The sequence below is a fragment of the Hyaena hyaena genome, unplaced genomic scaffold, assembly GCF_003009895.1.
Source record: "Hyaena hyaena isolate Hyena2069 unplaced genomic scaffold, ASM300989v1 scaffold_0, whole genome shotgun sequence".
Taxonomy (NCBI): Eukaryota; Metazoa; Chordata; class Mammalia; order Carnivora; family Hyaenidae; genus Hyaena; species Hyaena hyaena.
In genome coordinates, this window is record NW_024080632.1 from 15,013,247 (window position 1) to 15,030,895 (window position 17,649).

Sequence of the window (17,649 nt, forward strand, 5' to 3'; positions counted from 1 at the left end):
GAATACTTACTGAGATGCACCAGGTCCTCTCCACCGAAACTTCATTTTGTCTCACAGGGCCAACCTTCAACAACAGCACTGCTGTTGTTCTTATTCAAGGGTAAACTGAAGCACGTTCAAAGTTTTCAGTTTATTTGGGCATATGTCAATTTTAACTGGGTGATGCCAAACCAAGAGGAGATAGGAGCCCTCCACCACCAGGCAGGAGCTGAGGGAGACCTTTCTTTATAAAGGAAGATGAGGAAGCAAAGCAAGGAAATAATTTTATTGGCTACCACTTAAGCAGTTGTTTTATCTGGGAAGGCTAGGTGGCTGTTTGTGATTGGTCGTCCTTACATTTAATTTTCTCAGATTCTAGGGGCACCTGGGTGGCTCAGTCAGTTAAGGGTCCAGTTTCAGCTCAGGTCATCATCTAACGGTCTGTGAGTTCGAGTCCTGTGTCAGGCTCTGTGCTGACAGCTCAGAGACTGGAGCTTGCTTCAGATTCTGTGTCTCCCTCTCTCTCTCTGCCCTGCCCCCACTTGTGCGTACGCTCTCTTTCTCAAAAATGAATAAACGTTAATTTTCTCAGATTTTAGAGCCTTGATTCTGGCTTAGGTTTTGGTTTGCTTGCTAGGCTAACAAGGCGTCAGGGCTGTCCTCATCTATTGGTCTCCCTGTTCAATTACTTTCATATTCTCGTTTCACAGAGAGATGAAGTGACCTGCCCAAGACCCCACAACTAGCTTGGCGGAGACTGGAACAGAGGCCAGAGTGTTCAACTGGATACTTCACTGCACCCAGAAAAAAACAGACAAATGAATAAGAATGAAGGGAGGAATGAAGGGAATCAAATATGAAGAATGGGAAATGAAAGAAAAGAAGATGAATGAGTGAGGTTTATTATGTGTTTTTTTTGTAAACTTATTTAAAAAATAAAAAAAAAATTTTTAAACTAAGTATGCCCAACGTGGGGCTTGAACTCACGACCCTGAAGCGTCATGAGCTCTAGGTGCCCCTTAATTATCTTCTTCATATATAAAATAATACGTGTAACACATGTGGGTCAGAAAATACCAATAGAACCAATCCTCTGAGACCCACCACCAAGCGAAAGACAATAGTTTCCAGGAACTTGTATCTATTTAGGCCAGCGGTTCTCCGAGCCGGTTGCACAGTGAGTGCGCCTGGGGAGCTGAGACCACCTCTGACACCCTGAGAACATGATGGAACTCGTCTGGGCGTCTGCACTTACTTTTTCTTCCTTATCGGCATCTAAGCTTTAAGCCCTCCAGGTGATTCTCGTGTGCAGCCAGGTTTGAGAGCCACTGACTTATGGTCTCCACCTCTATCTTATCCTCCCGACTCCCCCCACTCTCACCTTCATCCCCCCTTCCCTCGCCTCCCGCCCCCCAACATACACACTCCAGGTAACCACCACCCTGATTTTGCGTGCTAGTGACTGCACGCCTTTACCCTCCTCCTTCCCGGTTTCCGGGCCGAGCGACGTTTGTGATAGATCTCCCGCCCCCCCGTGAGAGGGCGCCGGAGAAAAATCACAACCTCCTTTCTGTCTGCGCCGCCGGTATCGCTTTGGAGGCGGCTTGGCCCTCGCGGCGCTCCGTCGTCGGTCCGTTGTCCCGGCAACGAGCGGCGAAACTGCCGGAGTTGGTCCAGCGCCGTCCCGGGAGCGTGGGCGCGGGAGCGATCGGGCTTGGTTGGGGCATGCGGGAGCTCGGCGAGGGGACTCTTCGGGAACTCCGGGGCGCGGAGAAACGTGAGTCGGGCGTTAGGCTCGGCCGGTGCCGGTGTAGGGGCCGGGACCCGCGGAGCCCGGCCGCCGTGGCCCTGATGGCGGGAACCGGGGCGGGCGCCGGGGACCCGCCGTCGCGTCCCCACTCTGCTCCCTGCGCCCTTTGGGTCGGACGCTTTGCTCTGCAACCCCTTTTGTCGCACGGGGATGTTAAGGCTGCGTGAAGGTTGCGATAGATGCGGGACCAGAGTCTTTTTTCTTAATTCCCGGTGGAAAGCTTTTCCGCGGGCGGCTTGCAGGGCAAGGAAAAAATTATGTCAGGCGCGCCACGAGTTCAACACAGGCTATAAGCGGGCAGCCGCGGGCCACATTTGGTCCATAGACGTAGATTATCTTCCCCCAGGTCTGAGCACGGAGTTTGAGGCTTGGCTTGGACCCACACAGACGTTCCGTTAGCACTGTCGTAGCTAGACACAGTGTAGACCTGCCCGGGAGGGCAGCTCTAGGGTCAGGGAAGAAGGCGTAGGAAGTACGACTGCTCTCTGCTTTCAAATCTCCAGTTGTGGCCCTATGTTGCTCCGCGATCCGGGGAGATCGATTTCTCCCTGGATCTCAGTTTCTCCATCTGTAAGATGAGGGAAGTGCCCTCCATGCTAATCCCTCTCCAGGTATGACAACCAGGCGAGACCACCCCCCTGGGGGCTGCCAGAGCCAGGGCTTGTGGGTCCCAACAGGCAGCCTCTTGCCTGGGCCCTGGTCTGAGGCTGACATGAACTAGGATTCCAGCTCTCTTATTTCCTCTCCTCCTGGCTCCGTGGTCTTGGGCAAGTCACTTTACCATTTTGAACTTAAGTTTCCTCTCTTGCCAAATAATGGGGTGATTGTAACAATGAGAAAGATCATATATGTCAAGAGCTTGCCACATACACGTGTTCCTGCAATTATTATCCCTGTTACTCTGTGGGGAGCATAGAAGGCCCCAAGTGCTTGGGCCAGCATTGCTAGGACTGGTTTCTAGTCTTCATCTGCAGAGCCCTTGATGTCTGGCTCACAGTTGAGTGGAGCCCAGGCATATTTAAAATGGTGCTTTGCAGGGGTGTCTGGGTGACTCAGTCAGTTGAGCATCTGACTGTTGATTTCAGTCAGGTCATGACCCCAGGGTTGTGGGATGGACAACCGTGCTGAGAATGGAGTCTGCTTGAGATTCTTGCTCTCTTTCCCTCTGCCCCTCCCCCACTCACGCTTTTTCTCTCTCTAAAAAAAAAATTAAACAACAAAGTGATGATTTGCAGCCTTGATGGCAAATGATTTTTAAATGTTTTTAATGTTTTTTAAAATTTATTTCTGAGAAAGAAAGAGAGAGACAGCATGAGCAGGGGAGAGTCAGAGAGAGGGGGAGACACAGAATCTGAAACAGGCTCCAGGCTCTGAGCTGTCAGCACAGAGCCTGACGTGGGACTCGAACCCACGAACCGTGAGATCATGATCTGAGCTGAAGTTGGACGCTTAACGAACTGAGCCACCCAGGCGCCTCGGCAAATGATTTTTAAAATGCTGATGCCTGGGGCACCTGGCTGGCTCAGGTGGAAGAGCATGCGATTCTTGATCTCAGGGTTGTGAGTTCGAGCCCATGGTGGGTGTAGAGGTTACTTAAACAAATAAAATTTTTAAAAATGCTGATGCCTGGGAACCTGTGCTAACACCTCTTTGATGTTACTGGTCTGGAGTGGGGTGATTTCAGGGGGCAGCCAAGGGCTGTGGACCCCTCATTAGGGGGCTGCAGCAGGCTCATTTTCCTACCATTGCTGTTCTCAGATGGCACTCCCCACGCTGCCCTTCCACTGGTGCAGCCGGAGGCTCCTGGACCAGCAGGCGGCCCGACAGCGACACCGAGAGCAGCAGGCCCGGCTTCGGCAGCAGTGGGACCAGAACAGTCACTACTTCCGGATGTCTGATATCTGTAGCTCCAAGCAGGCGGAATGGAGCTCCAAGACGTCCTACCAGCGGAGGTAACTGCAGTGGCCTTGATGGACTGGAGGCAGGAAGCCACGTGTTGGTCAGGGGGATGTGGCTCTAAGAACCCCGTGGCTAAACAGCATGTTTTCTTGAGGAAGTTGCATAGATGACAGGCATGGTGATGTTTTCCAACTGAAAACAAAAAAAAAAAAGATCATCAGTGAATAATACATTTGCATTGAAAAGGGGAAAACAAGAAGAAATATGTGTAGAATCTGTAAGTGTCCTTGTAACCCTGTGTCCCCAGAAAGAATCACAAGGAACAGTCTGATGCACGTGTCCTCCCGTACTTTTCCCCATGTGTGATAAATATTCATACACACATATATCCATTTTTGCAGAAATACACGTAAAAAACATGAAAGTTAAAAGCATAGGCTTTGGAGTCAGACAGACCTAGATGGAAATCCTGACTGTGTCACTTGCTGTATGAATGAGCCTCAGTTTCCTCATCAGTGAAGTGGGGCTAAAACAGAACCTACTTTGTAGGATGTATGAGTAATAGAAAGCTATCCCTATATAGAGTACCTGGTACATAGTAATTGCTCAAGTAATATTAATACTGTTATCACATGCATATATGAGCCCACTGTACATTTTCTTTATCTTTTCTTTTTTTTTTTAGTTTATTATTTTTGAGAGAGAGAGAGAGAGTGTGCAAGCAGGGGAGGGGCAGAGAGAGGGAGATCATGACCTGAGCTGAAGTCGGATGCTTGGCCGACTGAGCCGCCCAGGCACCCACCACTGTACCTTTTCTTATGGCAAAAACAAGATTCTGTGACGCATAGTGGTCTGTGACCTGCTGTCTTCACTTTAGCCGGAAGACACTTTACCGTGTCACCACGTCATGTCCACCTCAGCCTCTTTTACCGCACAGCAGAGCAGAGCGTGCCACGTGTGGCTGTAGCATGACTGATGTGGGGAGGGCTCCTTCTCACCCAGCATGCATGCCTATCAGCGTGAGAAGATGAAGGAGGAGAAGCGGAAGCAGCTGGAAGCCAGGCGGGAGAGACTGAGGCAGCTGCTCCTGGAGGAGCAGGCCCTGCTGGCCAAAGAAGTGGAGGAGCTAAGGCTAAGCATGGATGCGCGGGAAGGCCGAATCCGGGAGCGGCATGGCGATCTCAGGTCGGCCCGAGAAGAGCAGAGGAAGCTGGTAACTTCTCTAGCCCTTCAGGAGCCTACGGGGCGGGAGTGTCCCCAACCCCTCAGTGCCACACATGCGGGGTCGCCCTGGGCACGCTGGTCTGATGAGACAACAGTTAACTCCAGGGCCAGCAGGGAGAGGTACTCTGTGCCACGGTGTTCTTCACATGTGCTTTACGCGAGTCACCTCATGTCGTTACATCCGAGTCCTTTGTCTTTATGTCAGTCCTGTGGCCCCACCGGGCTGCGCACTGGTGTCTTTGATCTTCCAAGTGGCTGTGGGGAATGGGGAGCCCCAGTCTGTGTATTTAAGCCTGCTGTATATTTTGAAGCAGATTGTCACATCTGGGACCCATCTGTAGCATCAAATCTTGGCATCCGTCCATCACTACTGTGGGAGTCATTTGTCAGGGCTATCTGGTTCCACTCTGGTGTCTCCTAGAGCTGGGGGTGCGAGGCAGCAGGAGGTCTGAAGGGCAGGCGCAGTGACAGCATGCCGGCTGAGGGGCTCTCTGCCTCAGCGGACCGCCAGTGTGGGTTATCCAAAATGTGGATGGATCTGCAAAGTGACATCAGGCTTCCCTCTGTGTTTTCTTGACAGATTGCCGAACAACTTCTGTATGAACACTGGAAAAAGAACAACCCTAAACTTCGAGAGGTGAAAGCCAATGAGATCCTTTGATTTGCCTAAGTAGATGAAATCACGTTTCCCTTCTTGTTTTTGAACTTGCATCTCTTGCTGGGGTGGAACAGAGGAGAGAACACCCCAGCCACCTGAACGATGCCCCTTGCAGATCTGGTTTGTTGGGTGCTCAGCCAGTACTTACTGAACATTTGCCACGTGGAGATTAGATGGGGTCCCCCCTCCCCAGCTCATGGTTCAGTATGGGTTGCAGTGGGCTGGGCAGGCCCAGGAGGATGGGCACTGGGGCAGTGCCCTCGGCTCAGTTGTAGGTCAGAGTGGCACCTCAGAGGAGCTGCGAGGATGGAGGAGTTTGGAAGGACTTGGTGTTAACTTGATGGTGTAGAGGTGAGGAAAGGACATTCTAGATTGAGGCAGCTGAGCGAGGATCAGGCGGGAGTCACGAGAGCAGAGTGCACTCGGGGAGTGACGAGTGGCTGAGAGGACGTCAGATGGTGAGCGGAGGCTGCAAGAGTTGAGACTGGTAAGGCAGGTGGGCCCGGACCCCGGCCAGCCTTGTGTGGCCTTCTGGAAGCGCTGGGGAGCACCTGGATGGTTTTAAGTAGGGATACGGTGACACCCTGGTTGCATTTCGGGAAGCGGTAGCTTTGGCAGCAGCGTGGAGGTGGGCAGGAGGGAGTGAGGCCAGGGCAGTGACAGTGGAGGCCAGAACAGGGTGGCAAGAGAAAGGAGGACAAATATGCAAGATCTGGGGGCAGATGGGGGGCGGTCTGGCTTGGGTGGCACCCTGTTCTGTGGAGACTGGGCTAGAGAAAATGATCCGTGATGATTTCATTGATGTATTTTCACTTAAATTTTGTGTCTATGTTTGGTGGCATTTAATTGATTTGTAATTATACTTAGAACTTGCCAGCCACTGAGTAATAGAACAGTTTGGTGCCTTTGAGTCTTGTGCAGTTAGCATTCAGCCAAGGAGGGAGGGCCTCCTTTCCCTGGCCATTCGAGCGTTTAGGTGGGTGCTCCAAAGTCTTTTAGTCAGCAGTGTTTATTTAGAACACTCAAGTTAGTTGCAGATGTTTACATTTGTAAGTTGAGAAAGAGATTAAAAAATTTTATAAGCAATTTCCCAAACAAAAGCTTTTGGATAGAGTTCCAACTCATTTTCTGATCCAACAGATTCGCTAAACCCATCTCTCTTCCTAACCACCCTAAATGTGTTACATCTGTTGCTATGGGGAGTACATGTTTACACAGCTACAGCTTTGCAGAGGACGTTTTGAGGAGCCTGGCAAAAGGCCGAGTCAGTTCCTCACCCAGCTCCTGCTGCCCTGGGCCCTGGCATGCTTTAGACCAACCAGGTTGGCTCTGAGATTGCATTTCCATCTCAGCATCTGCTCACCTGCTCCTGCGACCCTGAGGGTACTGGGAGAAAAGCGTGTGTTCCTTTGTTACAGCTCTTCAGATCTGTTTCACACTACTTGGTCCTTTGGTGCGTTCAGACTGTATATGTTGGGGTCACCTTGTGCCCCCTTGTAAGACACCTGGGCCCCTCTGAGTCCTTGCCTAGGGAACTTCCGGTCACCTGCCAGGGCGTGGCACCATGATCTGCAGTGTACATCCGTCAGATGAACCAGTGGGGAAATGAACATTCTCTGCCTTCTCACCCTCAGATTGAATCAGCCCTTCACAAGGAGCATGTGATAAGCTCTTGGAAAGTACAGAGAGAAGAAAAAAAACAGGTGTGGTATCTGACTCTGGAAATAGCCTTCCATGCTGTGGTGGGAGAGCTCTGTCTCCAGGTCTCTGAAGTTTTCTTGTTTTTGATGTTAGTGGGTCCAATCTAGGAACAGACTTTACTATCTCAGTTACCTTTAACACATTACAAGTGGACGTCTGTTGCTCCTGCATGTACGAGAGCCCTTTCTGATCATCCCCAGGGCAGAATGACCCCAGTGGCCGGCCACTGGCAGGTGGAAGGTGCATCTTAAAGGTCGCTGCTGCTGGCAGTCTCTTGATGTAGCACACGTCATAAACTCTCAACCCCGGCTTACAGCAGCACCTCTGGGGACAAAAGGCCACACCTCTGCGAACCCACAGCTTTGCCTCTGGGTTAATTTTAGAGAGTATTTTGCTGACTTTTGGAAGGGAAGGAACCCCGACATTCTTGAGTCCCTCCTCTGTGCCAGGCACTGTGCTACTTCCCCAGCATTGCCTCTGAGGGAAGGATCACTCCCATGGTTCCCACCGTGAGAACAGAGCCAGGGAAGATGCACCCTCACCCGGGGTCACGCAGCTGAAAAGTGGCATGACCTACTGTGGTGTAGACACATTGGAATGAGGAACAGCGGCGGGGAACTGGGTTCCTGCTGGCTGTGTGACAGATTCTGACCTCCTGCGTTCATCTGGCCCCATGTAGCAAGAAGCCACCCAAAAGGAAGAGAAGAAACGATATGAAAACGAATATGAAAAGGCCCAAAGGGAAGCGCTGGAGCGGATGAAAGCAGAAGAGGAGAGGAGGAGGCTGGAGGACAGACTCCAGGCTGAGGCGCTGCTCCGGCAGATGGAGGAGCTGAAGCTGAAGGAGATGGAGGTGAGGGCACGGCCACTTCTCCTGCAGCCGCTTGTCACTATAAAGTAGGCATTAGAAAGCTGCACGAGAAAGACCATGTGGGGGGAGGGGTGACTCTAAGAAATGCAACAGTGCTGGGTTTTCCCTTCTGACATATATTCCTAGCCGCCTAGCTGTGGTTTTTCCATTCTCCTAGGTTGTATATGCAGATTCTAGAATGTACACGATATGTAGATAATACCTATTCTCTTAGGTGTGCTTTGAGAGTGGCTATGTGAGAGCCTTCTTAGAACTTGGATTTTCCTGGGGCACCTGGGTGGCTCTGTTGGTGGAGTGTCCAACTCTTGATTTTGGCTCAGGTCACGATCCCGGGTTGTGGGATTGAGCCCTATGTCAGGCTCTGTGCTGAGTGTGGAGCCTGATTGGGATTTTCTCTCTCTCTCTCTCTCTCTCTCTGCCCTTCTGACCCTATACCCAACTCACATTGTTCTCTCTCAAAATTTAAGAAAAAAAAAGGAACTTGGATTATCCAGTGCACTAAGTAGACTTGACTTAGTCTGATGTTCTAGCACACTGCTACAGCTCTCCCCGGCTAGCATGTTTTGGATCTCAAGGCATAAACTGTGAGGGTCTTTGGTTCAGGAGGCTGTTCTGAGAATATTGTGCAGTTTCCCTGAGCTAGATGCCTGGGCTAGATTTTCCCGTTCAGATGAGGGGAAGCCTGTCCTTAGGCCCAAATGATTCCGGAACCAGATCGTTAATGCCCAGTATCTGCTAGATGCTGAGCACTGAGCTGGGTGGTAGAGATACAGGTGTGAGCAAGGCCCACAGTCCTGGCCTTCATGGCAGGACCTGTGTCAGGTGCGGGAGGCAGGGTTAAGTTATAGGAAGGTGTGGCAAGTACAGGGTCCTGTAGGAGCATGGAGCATGGGTCTCATCCTGTCCACATGTTGGGAACGGCTCTTGTAGGAAGAGAGTGAGCTGGGCCAAGGACTCAGGGCTCAGAGCCCAGAGGTGAGAGGGGGCTCTGATCCGGGCCAGCCGTATTGCTTGGCACCTTATGAAAATGCACACACATGAAGAATGAAGGAAGCTCTGATTCCGATTACCTTAATTGGATGCACTGTTGTCACCACAGGCCACCAAACTGAAGAAGGAGCAGGAGAATCTGCTGAAGCAGCGGTGGGAGCTGGAGAGGCTGGAGGAAGAGAGGAAGCAAATGGCAGCCTTCCGGCAGAAGGCAGAGCTGGGGTGTGTGCGCCTGGGCGGGCAAGCCTTGTGCTTTCTCAGACTTGCACTGCTGTCCCAAACCAAAAAGATCTGTAGTAAGTAGCTGTCTGGCCCCTACTGATTGTTCATAAGACACTGAAGGCAGCCCGTATTTTGCTCATTTCTAGACGTTTTTTGAGACATCAGTATAATGTGCAACTTAATAGGCGTGCACAGCAGATCCAAGAGGAACTGGTAAGTCTGAGTCAGCCTGGCATTTCTTTCACCCTTTTTAGAAGAAAATGCTTTCCATTGCTCAGTAATGGAAGTGCATTCGAGTGTGTTCTTGCAAGAATAAAACACCAGGGGAGATTTGCCCTTGATGAGCCCTGGGACCCCCCACCCCTCCCCGGGGGGGGTCTGCTTTGTTGTGTGTTCTAGATATGTTTACCCAGCACACACAGAGGGGGGCGGTGGGGTTCTTTAAAAACTAAAGGGGCATCCCTCAGCACGCTCACCCGACAGTGAACCTCAGACCCTCGGAATGAGCTTGTTCTTTCTCACTGGCTGCTCAGCATGGCTGTCAGGCACGTTGGTGGGCTCTCCAGTGACACGGGGACAGGGCTGGTGAATGAGCGAACCTGCCTGCCTCCGTCCCTGCCTGCTCTCGTCGGGGTGGTGCGGGGTGGCAACGCCACTGCTGTTCCTGAGTACGTTTTCCCGTCGCAGGACCTCCCCAGTCCCTCTTCTTCTACTGCGCCTCCCTGTGGAGATGTACGCTAGAGCCAGTTCCCTACCCATGCGTATTTGGGTCGTTTTCTGTTTCCCCCATGGGACCGCTGCAGTGAGCATTTTGTGCATATGTTTTTGTGCCTTTGGGTCTCTAGTCTATGTTCTTAGAAGTGAAACTGTTGTCCAACCGTGTTCTCAAAAGCTGTGCTACCAGGCATGTCCAAGGGCAGGGACATGCACGTGGTGGCAAAGGGGCCTCTCCTGCATTATTCCACTCCTAAGTGGTTATACCCTGATTCTTCCCAGCTCCATCTAGGGAAGATCTGGAAGCATCACGAATGTTTGCCGTCAGTGCTGAGTGCAGAAAGGGGGTGCTGTGGGAGGCGAGGGGAAGGGCAGGAGGGCTGTGGCCGCCGAAGGGCACCCACTGCACTTCCTGCTCCACCCTGTAGGAGGCGGACAAGCGTATCCTGCAGGGGCTCCTGGAGACGGAGGACGAGAACCAGCGCGCGCACCTGGCCAGGCGGGAGCAGGCCCTGGCCGATGCGGCGTGGATGAAGCAGGCCATCGAGGAGCAGCTGCAGCTGGAGAGGGAGCGGGAGGCAGAGCTGCAGCTGCTGTTGAGGTGAGAGATGGCGCCTGTCCGGGCTGGACACTCCCAGCCTCTGCTCTGGTCCCTTACGTCCCCACAGGTCAGCACGAGAGTCTCCTGTTGTCACTGAAGCATCTGTCCTTGTTAATCTGCCCATCGGGAGGAGCACGTTTGCTAGCGGACCTGGCTTGCAGGGGCGTTTCCCTTAAGTTATTTAAGGTGGAAATCATTAGGGTTTAGAGTAAGGATCTGTTCATTTAAGATCTTAGGAATCTGGAAGGAAATTGTTATAAATTCTGGAGATGCTGAATGCTTCTTAGGTCTTTTATAAATGGGTCTGGATCCTAAAAATCTAGTAGATTGAAAACATTGAATAACGCGTCACATTTATTGGTCATTTCTTGTGGGCCAGACACTGTGCAGAGAGCGCTTTGCCCTCCTCCTTTTATTTACTCCTGACGTCCAGCCGGGGGGTAGGTATGAAGGTCACCAGGACTTGAGGAGGTCACTGACTTGCCTCAGGCCACAGGGTGACCCAGCAGTGACCCCAGGAGGAAGGTGACAGAGCTCAGGCACCATGGGGCTCCTCTGCCTCTCCAGAGTCCTGATGGCTTCATTCGCCAAGGTGTCTAAATGGCCTGGGTGCAGGCCCTCACAGTTGCGTTTTGTAAGGAGATGGGAGCATAACCCAGGCAACTTAAAGTACTTCCCGTGGGAAGACTCTCCCTGAGCTCGTCCAGAGTTGTCAGCTGTGAAGTGGGTTTGAAGGTTGACCCCACAGATCATGTGTGTGCCTGATGTGCTGGAGCCCTGTCGCTTCTTTAGTTCTCTTCTGCCATTGGTGGTGGCAAGGAGCCTGCTGTCATCCGCTCTGTGTTCCCAGGGAGGAGGCCAAGGAAATGTGGGAAAAGAGAGAGGCGGAGTGGGCCCGGGAGAGGAGCGCACGAGACCGACTGATGAGCGAGGTAATCCTGGCTGCGAGCGCATACTGACCCTGCCAAATGTTCTGGAAACAGGCCTCTCTGCTTATTTTAAATAGACCTATTTAAAAACATTTTTTTTGGGGGGGCGCCTGGGTGGCTCAGTTGGTTGAGCGTCCGGCTTCGACTCAGGTCATGATCTCACAGTTTGTGGGTTCGAGCCCCGCGTAGGGCTCTGTGCTGATAGCTAGCTCAGAGCCTGGAGCCTGCTTCAGATTCTGTATCTCCCTCTCTCTCTGACCCTCCCCTGTTCATGCTCTCTCTCTCTCTCTCAGAAATAAATAAAACATTAAAAAAAAAAATAAAATAAAATAAAAACATTTTTTAATGTTCTTGAGAGAGAGAGAGAGAGCATGGGCAAGGGAGGGGCAGAGAGAGAGAGGGAGACACAGAATCTGAAGTTGGCTCCAGGCTTCCAGCTGACAGCACAGAGCCTGATGCAGGGCTCGAACCCACGAACCGCCAGGTCATGACCTGAGCCAAAGCAACTGAGCCACCCAGGCACTCCTTTTAAGTAGACTTTTAATGTCATTATGAAAGTAGTATCAGCTTTTTAGAAGAAAATTCAGGAGTATAGGAAGTAAGAATAAAGTCACCCAGGTCCCCATCATTTGCACAGTCGCCATTACTTTATTTCCTTCCACTCTGTGTCTGTGCAAACACATCCTTCTGCATATTCCTTATTATACTGTCTGTTGGTTACCAGCATTCTAATGCAGTATTCCGTCTCCTGTGTAGATATTTTGATGACCGCTTAATATATCACGTGGGTATACTGTGGTTTGTTTTCCTACTCCCCTCTTGTGGGTGTTCTTTCTATTCTGATTTTGAGGTATTACAGGAAACGCTGCAGTGAACATCTTGGTTCATAAGGCTTTCCATTTTTCGTATTTAGGATTTTTTTCCTTGGGGTGCATAACCAGAAGTGGACTCTTGAAAGAACACACTTGTCAGTATTTAAGTAATGCATTAAGACATATCCCATTTAAAAGGAAATCTTTGGGGCACCTGGGTGGCTCAGTCAGTTAAGTGTCCAACTTCGGCTCAGGTCATGAACTCACAGTTCGTAGGTTTGAGCCCTGTGTCGGGCTCTGTGCTGACAGCTAGCTCAGAGCCTAGAGCCTGCTTCAGATTCTGTGTCTCCCTCTCTCTCTGACCCTCCCCTGCTCATGCTGTCTCTCTCTCTCTCTCAGAAATAAATAAAACATAAAAAATAAACAAAAATAAAAGGAAATCTTTTAGGGTGCCTGGGTGGATCATTTGTTAGGACGTGAGGCTTTTGATCTCGGGGTCGTGAGTTTGAGCATTGTGTTGGGTGTGGAGATTACTTAATAAACTTTTTTAAAGAAATCTTTTAAAAAAAAATCCTTCATTATCCATGTATTGAAAATTAAGGTTGCTTAAAATGGAAATATTTTGTGCAAGTCATTTTGGAATCCGTGGGGAGTCCAGTCCCAGTGGGTCGCCTGCCCCTCTTCTGAATGCCGATACTCTGCAGCACCTTTGGATTTGCCCTATTAAAGACGTTCCTCCTCTCGTGTTGAGCACTGGGTGTGATCAGTAATTGATGAATCACTAAATTCTACTCCTGAACCCAATATGACACTATATGTTAACTAACTAGAATTTAAATAAAATTTTGAACAGGAAAAAAAAGTTCCTCCTAGTTGTGGCCACTTGACGTGTCCTGTCCAAGGGGCGTAACTGTTGGATAAGGCAGGTGGCTTCCCACCGTTCCTGGTTCTTGAGTCCTGACCGTGCTCTGGGTGTAATCCTGTGCTGTGGCTGGGTCTCAAGCCCAGCAAGGTCTCTGCCACTCTAAGCAGTAAATTTAAATCCAGAATATTGAGGGGATGAGCCAAAGTCTACCTCTGGTCATCTGCGTGGCTTGTGGTTTTTCTTTTTCTAGAACCTACTGATAGGGAGTGAAGCTCACAAGCTTGTTGCTCTGTTTCTGTGCCCTGGGGAGATAGCTCCGCCCCGCCTCCTCAGATCTTGTCAGTGCCTAGCTGTCTCTCCCTAACGCGTAGTCTGTGCGTTTTGTGTGTGGTGGGGCAGGGTGGCAAGTGGGGCTGCCATTGCCAGTACCGTGATCTAGACTTGCCTTCAGGCCTGAAGCTGAGACTGGGTCTCGGGGCAGCTCAGCCTGTCCACAGCTTATGGAACAGGGATCTGTGAAGTCGAACTGAGATCTGCCCTTTGCCTTCCTGCTGAGGGTAGGTTCTGACAGGGAGACAACAACAGATACAAGAAAAGCTTGAACAAAACCGACGGGCACAGGAGGAATCCCTGAGACACCGGGAGCAACTTATTCAGAATCTTGAGGAGGTCAGAGAGTCTGCTCGTCGCGAGAAAGAGGAGAGCAAAGAACTGAAATCGGCCAGGAAACAGGAGCTGGAGGCCCAGGTGGGCTGAGCCTGGTCGGGGAGGAAGCCTCCGCAGGGGGGATGTGAGCTGCAGGCCGCAGGCCTTGCTGCGGCCCCTGCACTGTTACGGCACTGGATGCCGAGACCCCTGACATATTTCCACAGCTGGGCATTAGGACCGTGTCCATGAGCTCAGGGCGCCCGTTTCATGTCCAGCTGAGACCCCGACCCTCCTGCTTAGTGCCGGCTCCATCCAGGTCCTCCGTGTGTGCGGGCGCAAGGCTGCTGTGCCTGCCTGAACTCCCTCTCCTATCCGCCTCCGCTGGCACGTGGTGCGCTGGGCCACTGGCCTCTGTTCTGTTCGGTAGTTGGTAGGGACGCGTAATCTTCCAAGCACGTGGCCCCACCCAGAGCTTTTCACGAGCTGCATATTCCCACACGTGCAGCCTCTCCAGTCTCATAAGCAGCCTTCCCTCTGAGGGCACTTCCATCACCGTGCCTGCGCTTGTACTCCGGCTGGGGTACACCCCCAGGCCCCCCTTCGTGACCCACGGCGGGGCTCCACCCAGGGAGCTCGGTCCCGGGTGACTTTGCTCTTGGCGGCCAGGTTGCGGAGCGCCAGCTGCAGGCATGGGAGGAGGACCAGCAGGAGGAGGAGGAGGAAGAGGAGGCCAGGCAGGCAGAGCAGCTCACCGACACCCAGCTACAGGAGGAGGCGAAGAAGATGGCCATGCAGGGCTACTGGCCCAAGGTAGGGGGTCTGAAGGGGACGGGCCACCAGCGCCCAGCCTGGCCTCTGCTGTCCCAGGCCTGCCCATGGCCCCGCCCCAGGCCTGTCCGTGGCCAGGTCAGATTCTTCCTCGCGCCTCTTTTGTGTTTCTCCCTTCTCAACTCGTCGGGAGCCTCCGTGCATGTCTGTTTTAGTCCTTGCTTGGGCCTCAGACAGCCCTGGAGGATATTTTGCTCTAGGTCTTGACTGCTGAGCTGCATGCCATTTGGCCCTGTTGGGGACCAGGAGCCATCTGAGAGCTCTGGCACGGCGGGGAAGAAGTGAAGGAGCAGCGGTGCTAGGTCCTCACAGAGCAGACAGCGGGGCCCGGGCGAACAGGGGCCTGGCTCCCCTTCCTCTCAGTACCTCTGGTTGTCCGTCCCCTCTCCGATCCTCTCTCCTTCCATCTTTCCCTGTCCTTGGAAGTACGTGAGTGGCCCTGCACATGACTCACAGAGAAGCAAAGGCTGTCCCCCTACTCCCAGGGAGCTGGTAACTGATGAAGCACCTGAGAGCTGGGGGAGGGCCCAGCAGGCATGTCACGTCTGCCCCTCCTTGACCAGGGCGGCTCGGCCACCGTGGTGCTCTGAAGTGCTACGAGGCCAAGAGGCTGGCTCCCCTGTACTCAGATAACTCTGGGAAGCTGACGAGACAGAGCAGGTGCTACACCTGCTGCAGAGCCGCCTTGTCCTGCCTGCCTGGGGCTCTCCAGGTGCAGGCTAACATTTTGGCATGGCACTTGGGACCTCTCGTGTTTTGGGAAGGTCTTAGCGACACACAGTCCCATAGTAGACCTATAAAGTCAGATTCTGCATCAACGTGAGGAGTTGTGGGGTGTGTCCTAGGACAGGATATTTGGTTTCCTGTTGCCTCACCCTAATTGTAAACTCAACCGTGGACCAGTGAGTGCCTCAGGATCAGGCTTTCACAGAGCACCTGTGGAACTGTTACTAGAAAAGGTAGTAAAGTACCTCATTTGTGGTTTAAGGTCAAAGCTTTCTCTGTTGTAAATGAAAACAGCCATCTATACCATGCTTTTAGCTCTTATTTAAGCTGGGATTAATTCCCAGTGCTCCAGAGACTGCTGATCTGATCAGGCTTCTGTTTTCTTTCTTTTCTCAGCCCTACGGACGTCCCCGAATTGCTTGGAACTGACTTTGTTGGTATCATGAGCACAGAGACTGAGGTCGCTGAGGCCTTTGATATGCAGGCACTGGACAGTTATACAGTGTTCTGTTTGAGGGTCCGGGTCACTGTGTAACAGTTCAGTGAGCCTGTTCAGGTCCACAGTTAAACAGAGCAAGGCCAGCCGGCATGCTGTAGATACGCAGCACCCAGCAGGAGGCCTTTTCCTGCCTCTTGTATCCAAGAAAGGGGCTCTCACAGTCGCATTTGGACAGTGCTGTCACAGTCCCCTTAAAGACCGATAAAGGCAGATTCTACATCAACGTGAGGAGTAGGGCAGGATATATGATTTCCTGTTGCCTCCCCCTGTCAACCTCCAGTAAAGACTCCAGCTAGAGAGAGGAGGAAAGTTGCTCAGTTTTTAAATTTGCCACTTATTTATTTCTTTATTCTATTGACAACAAACTCCTAAGTTTCAGTGCAGTTTATTTCAGGATTTATTAATGTAGTGGTCCCAGAAGGAGCACGTCTTATTTTCTGGAAGCAAAAAAGCTATGAACCCCGAGACAGTCTGGTGTGCTTTACAGATGCCTTCCGGAAAGCTGTCGAGAAATGGGTCTTTCCTCCTTTAGGAAATATATGGTAGAATTTCCGTGGAGCACTGTGTGTCCTGATCCCAACATGTATGTTACTGAGCCCCAAAAGGGGACCTCGGAAGGTCACCTGGTTGGCTACCATTTTGGCATGACACCTTGGAGCTCTTCTGTCTTGGGAAGGTCTCAGCAACAGGCAGCCTTCTAGGATTTATGTGTCCAGAGGAAGGGGCATGAAGACTGAAGAAACTAGATCACACTCAACTCAACCGGATTGGCCAGAACTTTTTCTTCCCACTGTTCTATCCATGTGACACAGTTCTAGATTAATCTCTACAAATAGCTATAAGTTCCTTGTAGCAATAATCATATTTTTATGATTTGTATTTTTTTCACATTCTTCCTCTGAGGTTTTAGTTTTCATTATACTGTATTTAAGATTCCACATTTCAGTAAATTACAGATAATTATAGATAGGGTTGTGTGCCAGGTTATTAAAAACCAGAGTTTATTAAAAAAAAAATCCTGAGTGTAAAGGCTGCATTGCCTTTCACATCCATTGTGCTATAAAAACAAATGGAGCAGCAAACTGCATCCTTAATCTGTTTTTCGTTTTCTTGTCTTGAATTTCTTTGGCTATGACCCCCTGAGCACTACTTTCATTATGCTTGCTCGTATTTGTTTCCTCTGTTTCAGATGTTCGTTTATTATGAAATAAAGTTCTGTTCTGACAGCATGGCTTCCAGGCTCTGTTGCTTTTATTAATTATTGCAAAGTGGGTTGTATAGAATGATAGATATTTACTGATTTAATCCATCTCTCTTACAGCATTGCGTATTTTCTATGGCTGCTCACATTTTCTAGGGTCTACTCATTTTTCTTGTGAAAGTGGTGGTGTCTCCCCTCCAGTTTCCACAGGATCCTCTTTTAAATAAACCACAGGGAATCATTAGGAATCCTATCCTGTCTGAGCTCCAGTATAGAGTCGATGTGGACAGAATGATGGGGAAATAAAAAGTATTCAGTAAATATTTATGTGCCTTTCTTTGAATATCTTGTTTTTGAAGCCTGCTGGTAATATTCCTTATTAGCACTAAAAATCTCTGTTACGTTGGTTCTGTACCCTAATTCAGTTGGTTAAGCATCAGACTCTGGGGCTCATGTCATGATCTCATGGTTC

General features: G+C 50.9%; 1 protein-coding gene across 2 annotated transcripts; it reads left to right on the plus strand.

Annotated features, from left to right (window-relative positions):
- The first annotated feature begins 1,635 nt into the window (after positions 1 to 1,635).
- On the plus strand, positions 1,636 to 17,205 carry LOC120244680 (trichoplein keratin filament binding). Of its 2 annotated transcripts, XM_039251398.1 has the most exons (13): positions 1,636 to 1,756; positions 3,548 to 3,741; positions 4,691 to 4,901; positions 5,493 to 5,549; positions 7,205 to 7,273; positions 7,951 to 8,124; positions 9,242 to 9,354; positions 9,501 to 9,567; positions 10,497 to 10,669; positions 11,520 to 11,601; positions 13,837 to 14,022; positions 14,590 to 14,733; positions 15,874 to 17,205. In XM_039251398.1, the coding sequence occupies exons 2-13, from the start codon at positions 3,548 to 3,550 to the stop codon at positions 15,904 to 15,906; spliced, it is 1,503 nt and encodes a 500-aa protein (XP_039107329.1). In that variant the 5' UTR covers positions 1,636 to 1,756; the 3' UTR covers positions 15,907 to 17,205. The 2 variants fall into 2 exon arrangements, with proteins under 2 accessions (XP_039107329.1, XP_039107410.1); XM_039251479.1 differs by lacking the exon at positions 14,590 to 14,733.
- The last annotated feature ends 444 nt before the right edge of the window (positions 17,206 to 17,649 follow it).